Source organism: Eleutherodactylus coqui, chromosome 7, assembly GCF_035609145.1.
Source record: "Eleutherodactylus coqui strain aEleCoq1 chromosome 7, aEleCoq1.hap1, whole genome shotgun sequence".
NCBI lineage: Eukaryota > Metazoa > Chordata > Amphibia > Anura > Eleutherodactylidae > Eleutherodactylus > Eleutherodactylus coqui.
Window position 1 is genome coordinate 120,071,284 of NC_089843.1, and position 23,142 is coordinate 120,094,425.

Consider the following 23,142-nt stretch of genomic DNA (forward strand, 5'->3'; position numbering starts at 1 on the left):
CTATATAGGCAGTGGGCTTTTTCAAAAAAATTGGGGAAAAATACTATATTTGGGCTGCCTGTGACCGTCTTCAGTTTACTGCGTGTCTGCTGGGGGTAGTAGTCCTAATTAATACGCAGCTAAGCGTTACAGCAGGCTTGCGCAAAATTGTTTCCTGGATCTGCTGTCTCTGTTACATGATCGCCGTCATCCCGCCAGAGGGAAACAGTATACATAATATTATACGCTGCCTACAGTATCTATCTGCTGGGGGTAGTAGTCCTAATTAATACGCAGCTAAGCATTACAGCAGGCTTGCGCAAAATTGTTTACTGGATCTGCTGTCTCTGTTACATGATCGCCGTCATCCCGCCAGAGGGAAACAGTATACATAATATTATACGCTGCCTACAGTATCTATTTGCTGGGGGTAGTAGTCCTAATTAATACGCAGCTAAGCGTTGAAGCAGGCTTGCGCAAAATTGTTTCCTGGATCTGCTGTCTCTGTTACATGATCGCCGTCATCCCGCCAGAGGGAAAGAGTATACATAATATTATACGCTGCCTACAGTATCTATCTGCTGGGGGTAGTAGTCCTAATTAATACACAGCTAAGCGTTACAGCAGGCTTGCGCAAAATTGTTTCCTGGATCTGCTGTCTCTGTTACATGATCGCCGTCATCCCGCCAGAGGGAAACAGTATACATAATATTATACGCTGCCTACAGTATCTATCTGCTGGGGGTAGTAGTCCTAAATAATACGCAGCTAAGCGTTACAGCAGGCTTGCGCAAAATTGTTTCCTGCATCTGCTGTCTCTGTTACATGATCGCTGTCATCCCGCCAGAGGGAAACAGTATACATAATATTATACGCTGCCTACAGTATCTGTCTGCTGTATCAGCTCAGCATTTTAAAAAAATAGAAGCAAAATACTTAATGCCTACTACTGGCCTTTGGCCACTTGACTGCTTCTGCGCTGTGAATTCCACTAGCTCAGTCATACGCACCTATGTCTCACTACAGGCGTGCGCAAAATTGTTTCCTGGCTCTGCTGTGCGTTCCGTAAGGGAAGTCAGCCTCCAACCACAGGCCAATAAGTGGCACATTTAATTACAGCGTTCTGTTTCTGCACTACTGGTAATACAGCATGCTGAGGGCTAGGGGTAGGCCTAGAGGATGTGGACGCGGGCGAGGACGCGGAGGCCCAAGTCAGGGTGTGGACACAGGCCGAGCTCCTGATCCAGGAGTATCGCAGCCGACTGCTGCGGGATTAGGAGAGAGGCACGTTTCTGGCGTCCCCACATTCATCTCACAATTAATGGGTCCACGCGGTAGACCTTTATTAGAAAATGAGCAGTGTGAGCTAGTCCTGTCGGGAATGGCAGAAAGTGCATCCAGCAATCTATCGACCACCCAGAGTTCTACGCCGTCCACTGCTGCAACTCTGAATCCTCTGGCTGCTGCTCCTCCTTCCTCCCAGCCTCCTCACTCCATTACAATGACACATTCTGAGGAGCAGGCAGACTCCCAGGAACTTCTCTCGGGCCCCTGCCCAGAATGGGCAGCAATGGTTCCGAATCCTCTCCCACTGGAGGAGTTTGTCGCGACCGATGCCGAACTGTGGACAAGCACAGGCGGGCAGGGCCACTATATCTCCCTGATGGCACATTGGGTGAATTTAGTGGAGGCTGGGACAGAGTCAGAGCCCGGGACCGCTCACGTCCTACCCACCCCCAAAATTGCGGGCCCCAGCTCGGTGCTGGTATCTGCGGCGGTGTATGCTTCCTCCACTAAACCACCCTCCTCCTCCTCCTCCTACGCAACCTCGGTCTCACAATCAAGATGTGTCAGCAGCAGCACGTCGCCAGCAGTCGGTGTTGCGCAGCACGGCAGCACAGCGGTGGGCAAGCGTCAGCAGGCCGTGCTGACACTACTCAGCTTAGGAGAGAAGAGGCACATGGCCCACGAACTGCTGCAGGGTCTGACAGAGCAGACCGACCGCTGGCTTGCGCCGCTGAGCCTCCAACCGGGCATGGTCGTGTGTGACAACGGCCGTAACCTTGTGGCGGCTCTGCAGCTCGGCAGCCTCACGCACGTGCCATGCCTGGCCCACGTCTTTAATTTGGTGGTTCAGCACTTTCTGAAAAGCTACCCACGCTTGTCAGACCTGCTCGGAAAGGTGCGCCGGCTCTGCGCACATTTCCGCAAGTCCCACACGGACACTGCCACCCTGCGCACCCTGCAACATCGGTTTAATCTGCCAGTGCACCGACTGCTGTGCGACGTGCCCACACGGTGGAACTCTACGCTCCACATGTTGGCCAGGCTCTATGAGCAGCTTAGAGCTATAGTGGAATACCAACTCCAACATGGGCGGCGCAGTGGGAGTCAGCCTCCTCAATTCTTTACAGAAGAGTGGGCCTGGTTGGCAGACATCTGCCAGGTCCTTGGAAACTTTGAGGAGTCTACCCAGATGGTGAGCGGCGATGCTGCAATCATTAGCATCACCATTCCTCTGCTATGCCTCTTGAGAAGTTCCCTGCAAAGCATAAAGGCAGACGCTTTGCGCTCAGAAACAGAGGCGGGGGAAGACAGTATGTCGCTGGATAGTCAGAGCACCCTTCTGTCTATATCTCAGCGCGTTGAGGAGGAGGAGCATGAGGAGGATGAGGAGGAGGGGGAAGAGACAGCTTGGCCCACTGCTGAGGGTACCCATGCTGCTTGCCTGTCATCCTTTCAGCGTGTATGGCCTGAGGAGGAGGAGGATCCTGAAAGTGATCTTCCTAGTGTGGACAGCCATGTGTTGCGTACAGGTACCCTGGCACACAGGGCTGACTTCATGTTAGGATGCCTTTCTCGAGACCCTCGCGTTACACGCATTCTGGCCACTACGGATTACTGGGTGTACACACTGCTCGACCCACGGTATAAGGAGAACCTTTCCACTCTCATACCCGAAGAGGAAAGGGGTTCGAGAGTGATGCTATACCACAGGACCCTGGTGGACAAACTGATGGTAAAATTCCCATCCGACAGCGCTAGTGGCCGAAGGCACAGTTCCGAGGGCCAGGTAGCAGGGGAGGCGCAGAGATCAGGCAGCATGTACAGCACAGGCAGGGGAACACTCTCTAAGGCCTTTGACAGCTTTCTGGCTCCCCAGCAAGACTGTGTCACTGCTCCCCAGTCAAGTCTGAGTTGGCGGGAGCACTGTAAAAGGATGGTGAGGGAGTACGTAGCCGATTGCACGACCATCCTCCGTGATGCCTCTGCCCCCTACAACTACTGGGTGTCGAAGCTGGACACGTGGCCTGAACTCGCGCTGTATGCCCTGGAGGTGCTTGCTTGTCCTGCGGCTAGCGTCTTGACAGAGAGGGTGTTTAGTGCGGCTGGGGGAATCATCACAGATAAGCGTACCCGCCTGTCAACCGACAGTGCTGACAGGCTTACACTCATCAAGATGAACAAAGCCTGGATTTCCCCAGACTTCTCTTCTCCACCAGCGGACAGCAGCGATACCTAAACAATACGTAGGCTGCACCCGCGGATGGAAGCATCGTTGTCTATCACCATCAAAAACGTGGACCTTTTAGCTTCATCAATCTGTGTATAATATTCATCCTCCTCCTCCTGCTCCTCCTCCTGAAACCTGATGTAATCACGCCGAACGGGCAATTTTTCTTAGGCCCACAAGGCTCAGTCATATAATTTTTGTAAACAATTTTTATACGTTGCAATGCTCATTAAAGCGTTGAAACTTTCACCTGAACCAATTTTTATTTTAACTGGGCTGCCTCCAGGCCTAGTTACAAATTAAGCCACATTAACCAAAGCAATTAATGGGTTTCACCTGCCCTCTTGGTTGGGCATGGGCAATTTTTCTGATGTACATTAGTACTGTTGGTACACTGATTTTTTGGGGCCCTCGCCTACAGTGTAATCCAATTAATTTTTTGCCCACCTGCATTACAGCCTACGTTACATCAGCTGTGCTGGGCACTGCAATGGGATATATTTATGTACCGCCGGTGGGTTCCAGGGAGCCACCCATGCTGTGGGTCCACAGGGAGTTGTAACTGCATGTGTCCACTTCTAAAGAACCCCAGTCTGACTGGGCCATGTAGTGTAGGCCGAAGCCCACCTGCATTTAACATGACATTACCTCAGCTGTGATGGGCAATGCAATGGGATATATTTATGTACCGCCGGTGGCTTCCTGGCACCCACCCATGCTGTGGGTCCACACAGACTTCACAATATGGAGTTGTACCTGCCTGTGTCTATGAATTAAAAACCCCGGTCAGGTTGGGGCATGCAGTGTGGGCCGAAGCCCACCTGCATTTATTCGGACGTTACCTCAGCTGTGATGGGCACTGCAATGGGATACATTAATGTACAGCCGGTGGGTTCCAGCGAGCCACCCATGCTGTGGGTGCACACGGAATTCCCATTGAGGAGTTGTACCTGCCTATGACTATTTATAAAAAACCACGGTCTGACTGGGGCATGCAGACACCTTGACAGAATGAATAGTGTGTGGCACATAGGTTCCCCATTGCTATGCCCACGTGTGCAGCTCCTGATGGCGGTGGCACAGGATTATATTTTTCATTGCTTCTGTACAGCATTGTGGGTTATCGCCCCGCCCCTTTTAAAGAGGTTCGCTGCCTAGCCATGCCAACCCTCTGCAGTGTGTGCCTGCGGTTCCTCCTCATGGCAGACACACTTATAAATAGACATGAGGGTGGTGTGGCTATGAGGCCAGCGTGTGGCATGAGTGCAGCTGAAGGCTGCGCAGGGACACTTTTGTGTGCGCTGTGGACACTGTGTCGTGCGGGTGGGGGGGGGGGGGGTTGGCAGCATGTAACCCAGGAGAAGTGGCAGCGGAGTGTCATGCCGGCAGTGATTGTGCTTTGTTGGAGGTAGTGTGGTGGTTAGCTAAGGTATGCCATGCTAATGAGGGCTTTTCAGAAGTAAAAGTTGTTGGGAGGGGGGGGGGCCCATTCTTGCCGCTATTGTGGCTTAATAGTGGGACCTGGGAACTTGAGATGCAGCCCAACATGTAGCCCCTCGCCTGCCCTATCCGTTGCTGTGTCGTTCCCATCACTTTCTTGAATTGCCCCGATTTTCACAAATGAAAACCTTAGCGAGCATCGGCGATATACAAAAATGCTCGAGTCGCCCATTGACTTCAATGGGGTTCGTTACTCGAAACGAACCCTCGAGCATCGCGATACTTTCGTCCCGAGTAACGAGCACCCGAGCATTTTGGTGCTTGCTCATCTCTAATAATACCCATTTAAGATATACAGAGCTTTAAAGAGGTTGTGCCAAGTTATAAAGCCATCTCCTATCCTCAGCAGAGTGGATAACTTTATGACTGGTGAGGTTCCAACTGCTGGGGCCTTCACCGCTCCTGAGAACGTGACACCGATTGATCTCCAATTGGATAGAGCGCAGATCAAGTAGGTTTGCTGCTGCTCTACTCACTTCAGCAACAGCATCGGAGATTGTTGAAGCATTTGAACTTGGTACTCTTGGCATTCATTGTTATAGAAGTGCCTGTATGACCTTCACTCCAATCACTCAAGGACCCACTGGACCCCCATTCTGCAGTGGATAGGGGATAGATTTACCTTTACATGATGCAAAACAGTTGACAGTGCTGGGAAGTGGAGGGCAAGAGGGGTATAATTATACTTTTAGCAACAATTTTATTATAAACACTTTAATCACTAGTATGTCGCTACCACAAGTGCCATGAGGGTGAGTCTTCTCTGTGCAGTAACCTTTGTTCTGTCCATTGAGCTGCTCCACAGCTCTGATAGACGGTTGTAGTAGTCTCCTGGTTGGACACTACAGCTGTCAATCAAAGCTGTGAAGCAGCTCAATGGACAGAACAGAGAGCACATCAGAAAAAAGCTCAAACACATGTCAGTTGCAGCAGCGGTGGTACTCTGGTGATTAAAACTTTAATTTCTCAGGGCTGCTTATAGTAAAATCACCAATAAAAGTATGAAAACACTCTTCCCCTGCCCCTACCTAGAGCTGACACACTCCCTTTATGGTGGCCATAAATATGAGTAGCCACCAGATGAAGCACTGATCATTCATACTAATGTCATTTTATCCAAAGTCACAACGAACATACATAAAGCATTGTGAGACTGGACAGAGCACAGAAAAAAATACTTATAATGTCTGATTAAACCAAACTATGTTATTGTCTATAAAATTCCAACTCACAGTAACATAGCATGTAAGGCCAAAAAAAAGACATATGTCCACCCAGTTCAGCCTATGACCCCCCCCCCCCCCCCCCCATACACACACACACACACACACACACACCGCCCTCCCCCCAGCCCACAATGCTGATCCAGAGGAAGGCGAAAAAAATCCCAATGAGATAGAAGCCAATTTTCCCCTATTGAGAAAAAAACATCCTTCCCAACTCCAATCTGGCAATCAGAATAATCCCTACATCAACAACTCTTCTGAAGTCATAAGGGTCACAATTTTAATCAATTAATTGCCATAGCATAAGTGGTGGAATTATGATATTGGGGTTTTCAACAATATTTGCTGTATATCAAATCTATGGTCAGCTTTATGCTTGAAACCTTTCTAAACCATTCAGGAAAATCCTGCTTTTCACAAAATCTGTACATTCCATTTATTGTGACATCCCTCTATGTGCATTACTAGCAATAATAATCCCATATGCATGTAAGCTATAGCCGGCTCCAGTATGTGCATACACCACAGTACAGTAGTGGACATGGAGCTGCAGCAGTAAAAAGGACAGGATGCTGAGCGGAAGCCTTCATTTCCGGTGCTCAGCAGCTGCATCCTGGACTGCTGAGAGATAGGGGGCTACATTGAAACCCCCACATATAGGCAAGGAGGGGGCACGTAATACCCGCAGGGTTCATGCATCTATGTGCAGATGGATATTGCACATTATGTAATAGGAATAATCAGCACAGGCAGGGATCATTTATAGTCATCATCAGCATCCATAAATACAGATCAGGGCTGAATGACAGTGAGTGCAGGAACCCAAGCCCACCTCCCCCTCCCTTGTGTTACTGGATCTGGACTACAGGCTGTTAATGAGAACTGTGTGCATGAATCAGCAGCCCCTTATCAGGATGCAGAGATGCCTGCATTGCTAGAAGCCTGCTGCAACCATCCAGCTCCCCTTAATAAGAAGGCTGAAGCGCAAGCATATTGTCGGGCATGCTACTGTCCAGTATATAGCATGCTCTACTGTACGCCTGAATCACATCTATGGTCTGCTTATCACTGCAACACTAATGACTGATGTGCAGATATTATATCTATAGGGGATTTGTCTTATTTCTAAGACAATCAGGACAGTATGTGGCAATACACCGCCATTACAAGTCATGGTGGCCTTCATGCAGGATATGCTTGCTTTATGTAACATACTCTGTACAATGTTGCAATGCACTATATCTATATATCTATCTATCTCTCTCTCTATCTATCTCTCTAATATCTATCTATCTAATATCTATCTATCTAATATCTATCTATCTCATATCTATCTATCTAATCTGCCTTCGCAGGAGCATTTGTGGCACATCACATATTGAATGAATTCCAAGTATCGATCATTGCAAGCACCATCACACCAACTGTCACAAGGAAACTCATACACATCCATATAAAATGTTATGCAACTTAGGGAAATGAATTTGTTTGCAATTGCTAATCAATGAAATTATCTAGAGAAGCGATCAATCAGCCGCTATAAATAGGACAAGACTACCAGAGCCTGCATTACCAAGAAGCTTAGCAAACAGCCAATGTAAGGTATTATTCCAGCTCCTGTTTCTGCATTTTTCACCATAGCTTGGTGGATGAGTAACCATTCTAATATGGAGCTATTACTGTGTGTAAAATGGCTGATCATCACTCTGCATCTGCTCATATTTAAATACAAATCACTGCCCCATATGCTTGACTATCACATGAATACATTACAGGGGTCTGCACAGCACACACACACACTAGCAGCAGTAGCTTTTGCAGCAAGTAGCATTTCCAGGGGACTTAAATACCAGTCCCAGCTAGTGCTGCTGTATGTGATACATGTAAAGGAATGCAATGATGCAGTAACAGGTCCCCATGGTTCTGCTCCATGCCAAGCACGTAAGAGCACTATTGGTTGCCAGGGTGGCGTATAAAGCATTGCAGAACAAACTTGCAGTGCAAAAGGTAGGTGAGTGTATGTATGTACTGCACACTGACTATTAGATGCATCACATACCATCAGTTAGAATATAGAAAATGCATTACTTACAAGCATTGGTTACCGCGAAGCTGTTAGCTACCTCCAGATTGTCGATATGGGGCGTCAGCCTAAACTCTGAAGTGGAATAGAGAACCATCCCTACCCGAAATGCACTGTATTCCTGATCTGCACCCCTTGGAAATAAGCCTCCTGGAAAGAGAGGACATACCATAATGTTATATGTCAGGCTCATCTACAACAGAACAAGAAGAAAGAAATATGTAATCCTATGGCTGTTCTATAAAGAGAATTCCTGTTGTATTGATTGATTCTGGTTGGTAAGAATGATATACAGTGTAGCATCTACCTATGAAGCTGCTCTGATATACAGTATTACATGTTAGGACAGGATGCTGCTGTGATCACTGGATGATATACAGTATTACATTTTAGGATAGGATGCTGATATGATCACAGGCTGATGTACAATATTACATATTAGGATAGGATAATGTTCTGATTACTATCTTGTGTATTGCATATATAATAAGATGTTAGGGGCAGAAGGATCTTGCTGTGCGGATCACTGCGATCTACTTGCTATATAGTACACATAGGATATAATGGGAAGCTGTATCTTGCAGTGCAGCTGTATGCATCACCTATATTCTAAAAATACTAGGAACAGATGGAATAACCTGCAGCTGTCCTGTAATCTCTAGGATCTATTGTCTATTAAGAAATGGAAGGATGATCTGCAATGTAGATGAGGACAGAACAAGATCTTACCTATTTGTATGCTATTGGAATATACTCCAATAATCAGTCCCCACAGCACAGGAACCAGGAAGACAGAAATATACATAATCTTGTGCATTTCCAAGAAAAAAAAATAATTAAAGCATCCAAGAGAAGAGCTTCCTGTGTGTGTATTTTTTGCAGTCGTGATCTAGATCAGCTGCATGCTTCTCAAGTCATGGGCAATCCGAAGAAGACAAGGAGGGCTGATGGAGTCTGGAAGATGGAGGCTGCCCTGGCTCCTGGATGCTTGGATGCAGATGTGGTCCCTGTGTCTCAGTATTGTTCATTCAGACACTCAGAGAGAGAGAGAGAGAGAGAGAGAGAGAGAGGCTGGCAGACGAGAGCGCGCAGCGGGGGCGAGCACAGTCCTGTATCCCCCCCACCACCACCTCTCTTCCTGCTCTGGTCTCACAGCGCCCACTATCCGGCTCTGCTGACTGCACCGTGTGCTGGACCCCAGCGCGGCTCAGCTTCAGCACCAGGGACAGCGAGCACAGCTTCAGCCAATGGCAGCAGCTGGAAGCGCTGGAGCCCAGCAAGACGCACCAGGGACAGCGAGCAGAGCCTCAGCCAATGGCAGCAGCTGGAAGCGCTGGACCCGGCAAGAGGAGCTTCTTCAGAGCCACGGACAGTGAGCAGAGCGCCCAGCCAATGGCTGCAGCTCTATGCGCTAACCCCAGCAGTGTGCACAAGGCATAGCAGCAGCAGCAAGTCCTCCAGTGTCTGTGTACAATCCAAGGGGGGCAATGATCAGGGGATGCAGATCAGGAAAATAGTGCATTTCAAAAGGGAGAATCAACTCAGCTATGATTATTAGTCATCTCAATAAATAAGAAGCAGTAATCCCAGTAGTCACAGGTCTCATGTGCTTGTCACAGGGAAAGCCAGAGAAATAAATGGGATCATGTGAAGAACCCAGCCTTATATAGACATCCAGGTCCAACTGCTAGCGTTTCACTAAATTGCTGGTAATTACATGGCTGCAAAATGTTTTATTTGATTGGCTGCCTTTATGTTTTTTACCCAAAATGGAAGTGCACTTTCCCTAATGATTGTTATGAGGGAACTGCTGCTGCTGCTCATTGGCTTTTTTTTTTTTTTGGAAGGGATTTTTGGATGTAGGAGAATGTCAGGAATTTTCCATCATTAAAGCAATTTGCATGCACATTAATTAATTGAAATAAAGTCTATGACTGCCTGAACTGCACAAGAAGTTCTGATCACAGAGGAGGACAAGCATTGTGTCAAGTGCCTGTAATTATCAGTCTGGAGAGTAACCTTGCGCAGGGAAGGGTGACATAATATCTGGGTGGGAAATTGTTATTTATAGAAGATGCTTCTTCTAGGAGGAAGAACTTATTGGATGACTCTTCTCAGCATTAGATTTATTAACTCATTAAATGCCACGTGCTGCAGTATTTGGGGGTCTTCAGTCAAGGGCTGAAGCTGTGATATTACAGTACATGGTAATTGCATATATAATGTTTAACCTTTGCAAAAAGCAGAAGTTAGTGCCACAGGATAATTAGCATCCAAGTCGTTTTTTTTTTTTCTAAAATGACTTCATTGTCTAATTCTCATACTTCCCACACAGCTTTATAGGATATTGTACGTTGCCATGGAAACTAGGAAGTCGGCCTGGAATCGTGCTGACTGGTTGTCACTTAGAGCTTTTAACTAGCACCATGGAAATGCTGGGTTTGGTACAGTGAGATCTACATTCCACATTCTTTTGACAATAACTTGCCCTTGCAAATTGATTTATTCTATTGGATGGTGTTGTTTCTAATTATCATTTTTTATTGTCTTAATGGTAAATAAATATATAGATGCCCAATAAACAAATGTCATCTTCTTCATGCACATGTTTCACTGCACTTATCACAGCTTGTTTGCAAAATGTCAGATGTAATTAGCGTCATGATTGAGGGATAGCGCTGAGGACTACAGTTTAATGAGACTAACATTTTTGTCTCAGCTTGGAACTGGGGCAAGCAGTAAGGAGGAATATACATTCAGGAATTAAAGGCTGGATCTTTCGAGTATGTCTGTTTGAAGGTAATAATATGCAGACAGAACTTTGTGTATGGTGTTTGATCACAAAATGTAAGTGATATCTTCTGTGACAAATTTGTTGCAATCCTTTGAAAAATGGCACATTTTCTTCTTTCCAGGCGGAAAGTTTAATAATTCATTTCAAATGCAATCATATAAGGTTAAGGTAGTGCTGGGTTAGGGACTTTTTTCAAGCCCCAAAGGTGCCCATATAAAAGTCTGTTAAGGAACACTCCAGACAAAAAGGATGCAACTTGCTATTCCTAATAGTGGTGCACAATGGAAGAATTTAAAGGAAACCTGTCTGTACCTTTGAGCCTATAAAACTATGTTATGGGGCTCAAAGGTGGGTGGACAGAGGACCCGGGGAGCTGCTTTTTATACTCACCAGCTTTCCCATTCCAGCACTGTGTCCCTTAAAAATCAGTGCACACACCCAGTGGGACTCTTTTCAGAAGAAGCCCCCAACAGTAGTTCAGAGACCATAAAACCTTCACTCTCTTATCAGTGTCTGGTTGAAAATGTTTGTTTCTGTTGCAGTATTATTTTAAGTGCAAACCAATCACACCCATATCTGTGCCTTGTCATAAGTATGTGTATATAAATATGCATGCCTCTTTGGATCTGTTTCATTTAAAGGGGTTGTCCCGCGCCGAAACGGGTTGTTTTTTTTTAACCCCCCCCCCCCCCGTTCGGCGCGAGACAACCCCGATGCAGGGGTTAAAAAAACAAACCGCTCAGCGCTTACCTGAATCCCGGCGGTCCGGCGTCTTCATACTTACCTGCTGAAGATGGCCGCCGGGGTCTGCTCCCTCCGTGGACCGCAGCTCTTCTGTGCGGTCCATTGCCGATTCCAGCCTCCTGATTGGCTGGAATCGGCACGTGACGGGCGGAGCTACACGGAGCCGGCATTCTGCACGAGCGGCTCCATTGAAGAGAGCAGAAGACCCGGACTGCGCAAGCGCGGCTAATTTGGCCATCGGAGGGCGAAAATTAGTCGGCTCCATGGGAACGAGGACGCCAGCAACGGAGCAGGTAAGTATAAAACTTTTTATAACTTCTGTATGGCTCATAATTAATGCACAATGTACATTACAAAGTGCATTAATATGGCCATACAGAAGTGTATAGACCCACTTGCTGCCGCGGGACAACCCCTTTAAGCCTGAAGTAGAACCCTGCATTGATTCAGAAGGTCGTATTAACATCATGCATTTTTATTAGCCATTAAAAGGTATCATATCTACAAGATTACTTGGTTTCCCTTGCTGGGAACAATCACATTTTGCTCTACTGGCTAACACGATGCCAAACCATTCTTTTCAGAAGGCTGGGTGCACATGCTTTCTCATTGATCTCTATGGGAGAGCACATGCACATAGCCATCTGAAAAGAGTCATGCTGTGTATGAATGCTGATTTCTCGGCAGCACACCACTGGAATGGGGTATCCTGTGAGCATTAAAAGCAGTTCCCCTGAACTCCCTCAACTTTGAGCCCTATAACATAGTTTATGGGGCTCAAAGTTGCTGACAGGTTCCCTTTAAAGAATACCAAGAAGAGAATCCCTGTGTCATGCACCATCTCCTCAGACCCTTCACTAAACATACATCTTTCTTTCTTTAAGAATGTATCATTAATGTGAATATACTTTTGTAATACTTTACCATAGCTTTGTGGCTCTTCCAGTAGTGCTGCCACGGACAATACTTTTACCAGTTTAACCAAATTAAAATTAATAATTGTGTAATTTAAAATGATGCATCTTTCTACTATATATTATGCTTCAATTTCTCACCATTTCTAAGATACCTGCTTGCTAACTGAGAATGAAGATATTTTTGTGGCATGGTGATTGTTGATGATGGAGTAGTGGGGTCAACTATACATAATTCTGTGCAGCCAAAATGCCAGAATCAAATGAAAACCTGCTAAAACAAAGGCCAAACATGCAGCTTTGTTCACCATTTTCTAATAGTAGCCTATGGAGCCATTCAGGGTTTCATCTGGATACTATTTTTGGCTATCCAGACAGGGGCCTTGTGACAAAACACTTGAACAGAGGTGAAGACATCTTGTAAATGTATATCAAACAGAAAAAAAGCAAACTGGAATGCAGGACTTGTAAATATATCTATCTATCTCATATCTATCTATATATCTATCTCTCTATCTATCTCTATCTATCTATCTATCTATCTATTCCATATCTATCTATCATCTATCTATCTATCTATCTCTATCTATCTATCTATCTCTCTATCTATCTCTCTATCTCTATCTATCTATCTATCTATCTATCTATCTATCTATCTATCTATCTATCTATCTCATATCTATCTATCTATCTATCTATCTATCTATCTATCTATCTATCTATCTATCTATCTATCATCTATCTATTACATATAGAAAAGTCATATAACCAAAAAGAAAAGACACAGAAATACACACAAGTATAAAAACACATTAAATCACAAAAATCCCCAAATAATGATATGAGTCCCTGAGAGCATAACACAAATCCATAACTTTTCTGAAGAAGGTTGGTCGGAAACGTGCACCAGGGACTATTTCCCACTTTGTGGTGGAAATCTGGGAAACCATATACTATTTATAGGTATTTAAAACTCTTTGCATTATCTGTGACATGTACTTTGCTTTTCCTCTTGGATGGGGGTTATACTAGAAATGCCTTGATGGCTATTGCCCTAGATACACCTAATGATATACATTTATATGGATTTGTGTTATGCTCTCAGGGACTCGTATCATTATGTGGGGATTTTCTGATTTAATGTGTGTTTATACTTGTGTGTATTTCTGTTTTTTTTTCTTTTTGGATTTATGATTTCTCTATATGTAATATATATATATATATATATATATATATATATATATATATATATATATATATGTGTGTGTGTGTGTGTGTGTGTGTGTGTGTGTCCTGCACTCCAGTTTGCTTTTCTTCTGTTTGATATATATCGTAATAGGGACTTTTTGTTATATGTATGGGTTATATGAGATAGATATTATCTACCCTTGATATATGATTGATGATGCCCTGCCGCTTTATTAAACTACTAAACCCTGTAATTGTAGCATTAGGCTTGCTACAATGGAGCATCCTCTCCTGGATGCTGAGAGTACATTTTTCACTCCTTGGAAAGAGCCTTAAAAATGACTCCACCATTAGTATGAGCATGTGAGCAAGTATAGAGAGTGTGTCACTTTTCTTAAACATGAACAATAGGGCATGTGTATTAATTCTTGTATTGCAGTTTTCTGTCATACAAAGGATGCAATTTTGGTGTACACAGAAAAACTGCAACTTTTTGCAGTTTTTCCACTGAGCCTCATTGCTTTTCCAAAATGAGGGTGGGGCCTAGCATGAGAGGGCATGACCAAACAAGTTTTGTCATAAATTATAGCTGAAGTCTATGCCAGCTAATAGCTGGGAAAGGTTTTAGTCTGGCACACAGAAGTGCCACCATTGCATAGCTTATTTAGACTGGTGTATGACATGCCTGTCTAAGTAAATATCCCCCAATGCTGACTGGACACTAAATGACAGAACTTAAATTTACCTTTAACGGTCACCTCTCCTGAGTAATAACCATGTCTTTCAGTACTTAAAGACCGCCAAAATTTACAACAGAGCCGGATAGTGTAACAATTGGATAATCACAAGAAAATACATATGAAGTACATATTGGCACAAATAGAAAACCCTGATGCAAATATAGAGATTACAGGGGTAAAGGGTGATGGTAACCAAATGATATGGATGAAGATGGTAATAATGATGATGAAGGTGATAATCAAAAGTGGAGACTAGAGCAGTTGATATGAATCAGAAATAGCAACCAGAGAAAACCTTTCCCTGATTCTAGCTATCCCTATTTCTCTTTCTAATTTCTCCATAACGCTGACCCTAACACCAGACACCATTGTCCATCAGAAGCCTTCAGTATCCTCTACAGGTGACCCTAACTGAAATTATATCTCTGAGAACAAAAAAACACTAGGACCAAGACAAGACTCAAAGCAAGCAAACTGAAAAAATGAACCAAGGCTAAGCAGACATAAAAAAGGAATAGAGACAATAAACAAGCTAAAGGAAATAAGACTGGGCTGACAAGGGTAAACTACATTGGATTAAAATACAAGAACTTAAACAAGAAATACTGGAATTAGACCAACTATGTTAAACTATCACCAGCATCAATCTGCAGAAGCCAAAAATATTTAAAGAGAGGCTAGCTAAGACCCTCCTCTTTAAAATGAGGTAAGGATGAGCAGTGTGGCTAGCTGACTCACCCTAGGCCAAGGACAGTGCTTTTCTATACAGTTTAATGACTGACAAGGATGCAAATCTTGTGAAACTAAGATTGAAGAAGTTTCAATCTCCCTACATTAAACCTTATTGTTTTGTCCATGTTTCAATCCCATGCAGTTTTCTGCATAGAAGACTAAAACCTAAGACAGAGAGCAAGAGTGGATACAAAGGCTAAGTATGAAAGTAGGCTAATTACAAAAAAAATCGTAAATACTATGAGGGAAATTTATCAAGCCCGACATTTCTAATCCTGGGCTTAATATAATTTCTACCGGAACACGAGACAACTAATATATGAAGAGGCGACCACCTCTTCATATCTTTTGTGCATCTCCCCTCCTATGTGTGCCTACACAGAACTCTGTGTCAGTTAGGAGCTGGAGTAGATTTCTGGTATAATTTACACCAGTTGCTGGCATAGATGATACATAAATGTGTTATTCTGGCCACACACCCTTTTCGGGAAAGTGTCACACAGCAGAGTACCACTCAAAAAGTTGCACAACATTTGTACAAGCACAGGCTTGCTCTAAATTGTGCAACTTTTTTACGTTAAAAAAGTGTTGATAAATCTCCCCCCATGTGGGTAAAAAGTATTAAGAACAAAGCCCTATTAGTTGCCAAAAATTACTTTTAAAGCACAAAAAAGTAATGCCATTTAACCAACAAAACACGTGCAGTAATAACGGTTCGAATAAACGTTTATTAAAAACATACCTTTGTAAATTTTTGAGTGGTGAATTTTATTTTTAATGTGATCTTACAAAATAAACATCAAATATTCTAGTTTTTCTACTAGCCATTGGATCAGGCACAATACTGTAGGCTTATATTTCCTGTTTTCTGCATCTCACTTTTCAGCTTCAAATTGACAGCTCTATTGTACCACTGGAGTTCTAGATAAGGTAGGATAGCAACATTATACACACAGATAAGGCTGTCTATATATTTACTTTTCTACTTCTTGGTCTCTACGGGAAGCCATCACTTCCTGAAGATTGCATTAGTCTATGGACATTTCTGTGTCCATTAAGTCCCATTTATAGCAGGTTCCATACATGGCACACCTCTTGCTGCTGTGTATACATATGGCACTGGCCAGGGAAGCTTATAAAAATAAAATATCTGCAACAGTAAAAAACAGTCACATGTTATTTCTCTTCTACAAACGTACATCTAGTTAACGCCGCTTCCACGCGGGCGACTTTATCGTAAGATTTTGTTGCAATGCGACAGTGCTACAAATGGCATGTATGTAGAGCCCATGCTTTCCTATTGGTTCCTCCACATTAGTGATGTTTTGTAGCCTGCGACATTGCTAGACTACAAAATTGCGGTATGCTCTATACAGTCGCGATTTTTTTGTAGCCAATATTTCACTATGGAGACTTCCTTTCTGTTGCATCGCAGAAAAATGCAGTTTTCCTGTGATGCGATGCAACTTTTACAGTAGGAAATCCTACTGTAAAAGCCCTAAACTAAGCCCTAGCTGCATAAAAAAACAACAAAAAATACATCACTTAAGAGGCGCTGTCATCTCCGCCGCATCTCCTGCACTTGTCTTTAGTCTTCTGCCAGCCCTTCCGGGATTGGAGGATTAAAATCCCCACCTCCAGGAAGGGCTGGCTGTGATTGACTAAACCACGGCGCTTAAGAATCAATCAGAGCCAGTGCTTGATAACCCAGCCACAGCATTCAATGAATGAATGAATGGCTATGATTGGTTCATCGAGGGCTGGCTCTGATTGGCTGAGCACTCGATGCTCAGCCAATCAGAGACAGCACTTCCTGGAGGCAGGGATTTTCAATCCCTGAACAGAAGAGATGCCTGAAGACACCAGGAAGAAGACACGGTGGCGCTGACACTGCTTCTTAGGTGATGTGTGTGTTTTTTTATTTTATGCAGCTAGGGCTTCTTTTCAGGGTAGAGCTTATATTTCAAGCACCCCCCCCCCCAAGTTTGTAGCACCACATGCGACTTTGTAGCAATACAAAATCATGATATTGTCATGAGAAATGCAGAAATATCGCACAAACCACTGATGTGATATTGAGTCGCCTGTGTGGAAGCAGCCTAACAATTAAAATTAAAGGAGTTTTCCACTACTGACATGTATTCCCTATCCAAAGAATAGAGGATTAAGTCTAATTTTTGAAAGTCCGACATTTGTGCACACTAAATATCCCATGCGAATAGAGTGGTGGTGTGCATGCATAACCACTGCTCCATTCACTTCTATGGGACTGAGGGAGATCATAATGTGCTCAGCATTCTTTATTTGTCCTATAAACATTACTGGAGTGGTTAACACACATGTGCACTATCGCTCCATTCAGTTGGGACATTCAGGTATGCAGATGTTGGGATAAGTACTGATCAGTACTGAACGGCTGCTATGTTAACTCAATGGAGATCTGTGGGGGAGCGAGAGGAGAGAAATCTCCTGCAGCCTCCCCGTTCCCTGCTGGCCACTCTGTGAGCGAGCCAGCACTACTAGCTCCTGTGTAACAGCACGGGCGTGAGGACACATAGGGACAAGTGTTGGGCATTGCGTGCCCGACATTCGTCCCATCTAAATGGACCCCCAGAAGATGATGAGGTATAATGACCAACATCCTCTAGCAAGAGGGTCTGGTATTTATATGCACAGACCCCAGGTGATTGGCTGGTTGGAGCAATCCACACAACAGCCAACCAGATCAGCCCACACCTTACTATCCTTATTATGAACAAGACATAGAGAGGGTAAAAAGACACAATATAATTCGCTTATTGTATACTTTATTAGACAGAAATGAAATGCAAACAAACAATGCTACTTCCTATACTAATTTGACAGAAGTGCAAATAATCTGGGTTTTACAAGTCATCTTCTAGTACAAGTCAAGTTATTGTAAACTCATATTTTGCCATAGGCAATACTACTACATTTGTTCTTTCATTTGCTCATGTGTCATCAGCACAAAAGCTTCTAATAAAAGGGTAGACGCAGCAAATTGTCACTTGTGATCACATACTTGTAGAAAAGACAACTGCAACAAGACAGTACGCTTTTTTTATGCAAAATTTGTTTTATAGCGTGTGAATATGCAATGTGTATATGCATGTACGACTATAATTACACTTTAGTATGACCAAAGATAAAGTATTTGCTACTTCACTTGTCATGGCTTTATGTGAAAAAGCCATTCACCGTATAACAAAAGTTATGTAACTTGCTTTCTTTGCTTGCCATTAGTAAATAGAACCATTTTTCTTTATACGTACAGACTGAAGACTTGTCCTTGCATATCCATAGCAGATTGGTGTGGAATTCACCCCCTCATTTGAAGAGGTGGAATCCACACTGAAGATTCCATGTTTTGTTCTCAAGGGAGATAAACTGCTACCAGAGATGTCTAGTAGCAACTTATTCTCCTTTTCCACTTGAGAACACATTCACACTTGGCCAAGTATGAGAGGGGTCTGGAGGAATAACTTTGGACAATTGAGAATTTAGTTGACCATGTTTCCTCGAAAATAAGACCCTGTCTTCTATTAACTTTTGTTCCAAAAGAGGTAGGTCTTATTTTCAGGGGATGTCTTATCCTACTTACCTAGAAGGCTCAGTCCAGGTCCCTCATGCTGCTCTCCAGAGCTCCAACATGCTAAGCCACAGCATTGATTGGCCAGTTCATAAATCCCACCTTCACAACGCAATGGCTGTGATTGGTTGAGTATCGGTCAAGGAACCAATCAATGCAGCGCTCAATAAACCAATCACAGCCATCACATTGGTTCATCAAGTGCTGCATTGATCAGTTTTTGAGCGCTGCTCAGCCAATCAGAGCTATCGCTTCCTGGTGGTGGGATTTATGAATGCCGTAACCAGAAAGTGATCTTCTGTTGGTGAACAAGGACTGCAGGACACACGGCGGAGCTTTAGACAGCACCAGGAAGACCTGGACCAAGCCTGCTAGATAAGTATTCTTTTTTTTATAATGTAATGCAGCTAGGGTTTATTTTTGGAGTAGGGCTTATATTTCAAGCCTCCCCAAAAATCTCTCAAAATCAGGGTAGATCTTATTTTTGGGGAAACTGGGTATCTAAGAGAAATCTAAATTTGCAGGTCAGCTCTTGTGCTCATGGATATACAAATGGTGGAATTTGAAAGTGTTACACCCAGAAGAAATTGTTGGAATTCATAAAACATGGTAGATATGTACATACTCCGTCATGCCCAGAATAAATGATAGCAAATTGGGATGAATCAGGCAAAATTTATTACAGTTCGGTACAGATTTCAGTAAGAAGTGTGCCCACCACGAACACCTACACACTGTTCGATTCTTAAATCAATAAGTTTTAAATCAAAAAAGTGTTCAGATAACTTGTTGGGGTTTGTCGCTCTGTGCCTTTATGACTTGTGCAGTCAGTTGTACAGTTTAAGGTGGGCAGCCATGTAACATAATGCGACTATCTATGGCGCCCCAGACATACTCTATTGAGGATAAATCTGGGGATGGCATATGACACCTTGCTATGTTGTGATGGCAGCAGCATGGAGATGGGTATTAGCCTGTTGGAGAAAATCATTTTGGATGATGGTCATGAAGTGTATGACAACAGGATGTAGCACTCTGGCCACATACTGGTGGACAGTCATTGTGCCTTTAACAACCACCAACTCCATCCTGCTATAATGATTGATTAGCCCCCAAACTTAGATTCCAAGGGGGGTAGGACTTGTGTGGTGCTCTGAAGTCACAGCATGGTGGCCCCTTTCTTCAAAACGCAGACTGATCTCTAAGCACAACTGTTCTCCATTGATGTGTCCAGATACATTTAACAGTACACCAGGTTAGTTATAGCTGGCAGTGAAATTGCATTAATGGAACACACTGCATGGGTGTCCAAGAATAGAACCCAGCTTCAAGCAATCGCCTTACAATTGTCCATGGGGGGACTCTGGCTATAACCACTGGCCATATATGTACTTCAGTCTGTCAGCAACGGCCAATCACACAAGTTGGCGATCTTCATGTGGTATTGTCCTTCTGTGTGGACCTGTGCTGAGTCTGCAAGTACTGGAGCCTTCCTGCAGTTGAGTAACCACTCTCTCTACTCACATTGACTTTCGGCAAGTCCTTTAGGAGATTTCACGACATGAAGCCCCCATTTTGAACATGCCAATTATCTGACCTCTCTTAAAGTCAAATATTTGGGTATACGGTGTTTGAACTTTATGATTTGACATACCTCGTCACCAATAATCTGTGGACAAAAAAGGACCTTCTTATATAATACCCTTTAAGACTTATAAACTAAAACAATGTAACCTTTTGCATAATAATGCATACTAATACAGGTAATTTAGTCACTTTTTAATTAATCAATGTCCTTCATTGGAGATACTTTGATACAGGTCTCATAACTTTTCTGCAACTCTGTCTTAGTGGAACACTTTCAATTTCCACCAGTATAGATTCATGGACCAAAATGGTGAAGTTAAATCGCCAACCAATTACTACTAGAGATGAGCGAGCGTACTCATTAAGGCAAAATACTTGAGCGTGTATTGCTATTTTCGAGTACATGCCCACTCATGCCAAAAGATTCGGGGGCCGGCGGGGGCAGGGGGCAGATCTCTCTCTCTCCTTCTCCCCCATGCTCCCTCCCACAACTCACCGCTCAACCCCGCCGGCCCCAATCTTTTCTCACGAGCGGGCATGTACTCGAAAATGGCAATACTCGCTCGAGTATTTTGCCTTAACGAGTATGCTCGCTCATCTCTAATTACTACACATTGTGGCACCAAACTAATGTCTAAGAAGCTTGCACCTTAAAGAAATTTAGTACTTTTTACTCCAATGTATCATACTGTGGTTTAAAACTGGAATATAAAACTGTACTCACATTTCCCCAAGAGTCCTTATTTGTACATTTTATTTCAATGCTTCCCACATGATCCCTTCAAGATTTGTAAGGCAGACTTAAGCTAAGTTCACACAATATTTTTGCATCCTTTTAAAAGGTCCTGTTTTTGGTGGGCAAATTTACCATGAATACAGGATGCATCAGGAATAGAGATGAGCGAACGTACTCGGATAAGCACTACTCGTCCGAGTAATGTGCTTTATCCGAGTATCTCGCCGCTCGTCCTGAAAGATTCGGGGCGCTCCGCTGCTGACAGGTGAGTCGCAGCGGGGAGCGGGGCAGAGCGGGCGGGAGAGAAGGAGAGAAAGATCTCCCCTCCGTTCCTCCCCGCTCTCCCCTGCAGCTCCCCGCTCCGCAGCGCGCCCCGAATCTTTCAGGACGAGCGGGGAGGTACTCGGATAAAGCACATTACTCGGACGAGTAGTGCTTATCCGAGTACGTTCGCTCATCTCTAATCAGGAACACAAAAATTATGCAGGTTCCAATTTTCTGTGCCGTTTTAGAAAAGGATCCTGTTTTGTGAAATAGAGGTCAAAGACAACAGGGTAACAATAGGTTGCAACAAGATATGAATCCAGTTTTAAAGGTACAATTTTTTCTCATTTCAAAGAAGGACTTTTTGACAAAATACAAAAAACTGGTATGAACAGGGCTTTACTGTACCAGAAAATGATACCTTAACAGGAAAAAGGTATTCTTGAAGTATCTTTGATTTCTGTGTCACTAAACTCATATTCCTACAGTGTGAGCATTGGCTTTATCTTCACCTAGAGAGTGCAATGCAGTCAGGCAAGGGTTAAGACGCATTCCCATGGGCGTATTATCTGTCCGTGTTCAGTCCATATATTTTACTAACTGAATACAGACAGCACACAGAGCCATTGTATTAAATTGGTGTATTCAGATATGTATTTTTTACACAAACTGATGTTTCCAAAAAAATCACAGCATAATCATGGAACAAAATGGCCTATTAAAGGCTATAGGTTCACTAAAAAAACCACAGTGAATATGTATAAGCATGAATATGCATAAAGCTACCCTGATTTCTGTGGGTTGTGACAAAACTGACATCACTTAAGCCTTCTTGCGTTTTTTTGTGCGCATGTAAAACGGATGACACACTGACGTAAAAAACTGCACATACACAGCAAATAAGCAGCTCCAGAAGTAACGACAAGGGTAATGATATATGTCCATGTGATATAGAGACTGGCAGGTCGTCGGCCATTTTATGTGTGTGTCAGACCCCGCCATATTGACAGCCATGTTGTGTCACAATTATCCCATTCAGGCCTTGAGTAGTGAGAATGCAGTATAAGTTTCCAGTTCTCTCCCCTCCACCCACTACTCACTCCTGCCTGTTGATATTCGCATTTAGAAGGCCATTGTCTGACATTCCCCAGGACAAGAGCTGCAATGTGTGTAAATAACTCCTGCCCTTTATTTTCTTCACTTGTTTGTTGGTGTAGAATTAGCATGAGTAAACCACATTGTGTGACCATGTGTGTAGTAATGAAGTCTAAGGAAAATCATTCACCTAGCATATGGCTTCTCACAGATACTCTGAAGCCAAAATTCAGATTAGGGAAAAATCTTTTAATAAAGATTATTAGCTGTGGGAATATCCCAGCCCAATATGAATTATATTTTCAGAATCGAGCAGGCCAGCTGAACAAAATGCATCTAAACACATTGAGGTCAGAGGCCCAGAACAACCCCGAACGAGAGGAACACATGTGGCTGCAGGATGTCCTGAACATATCGCTGAGCTGTCATTGTCCCT

General features: G+C 43.8%; 1 protein-coding gene across 5 annotated transcripts in view; it reads right to left on the minus strand.

The window, feature by feature from the left end:
• GRIA2 (glutamate ionotropic receptor AMPA type subunit 2) overlaps positions 1–9,355 on the minus strand; it is a 190,886-nt gene extending 181,531 nt beyond the window's left edge. For 4 of the 5 annotated variants that reach the window (XR_010785816.1, XM_066573595.1, XM_066573594.1 and 1 more), the window contains exons 1-2: positions 9,032–9,355; positions 8,312–8,452 (exon numbers count right to left, since the gene is read on the minus strand). Coding sequence is in view for 4 of the 5 variants with exons in the window: in XM_066573595.1 (XP_066429692.1) it covers positions 8,312–8,452; positions 9,032–9,119 (229 nt within the window). In the remaining variant the exon portion in view is untranslated. The remainder of the gene's footprint in view (positions 1–8,311; positions 8,453–9,031) is intronic. The other variant, XM_066573596.1, reaches the window with a different exon arrangement.
• Between the last annotated feature and the right edge of the window lie 13,787 nt (positions 9,356–23,142).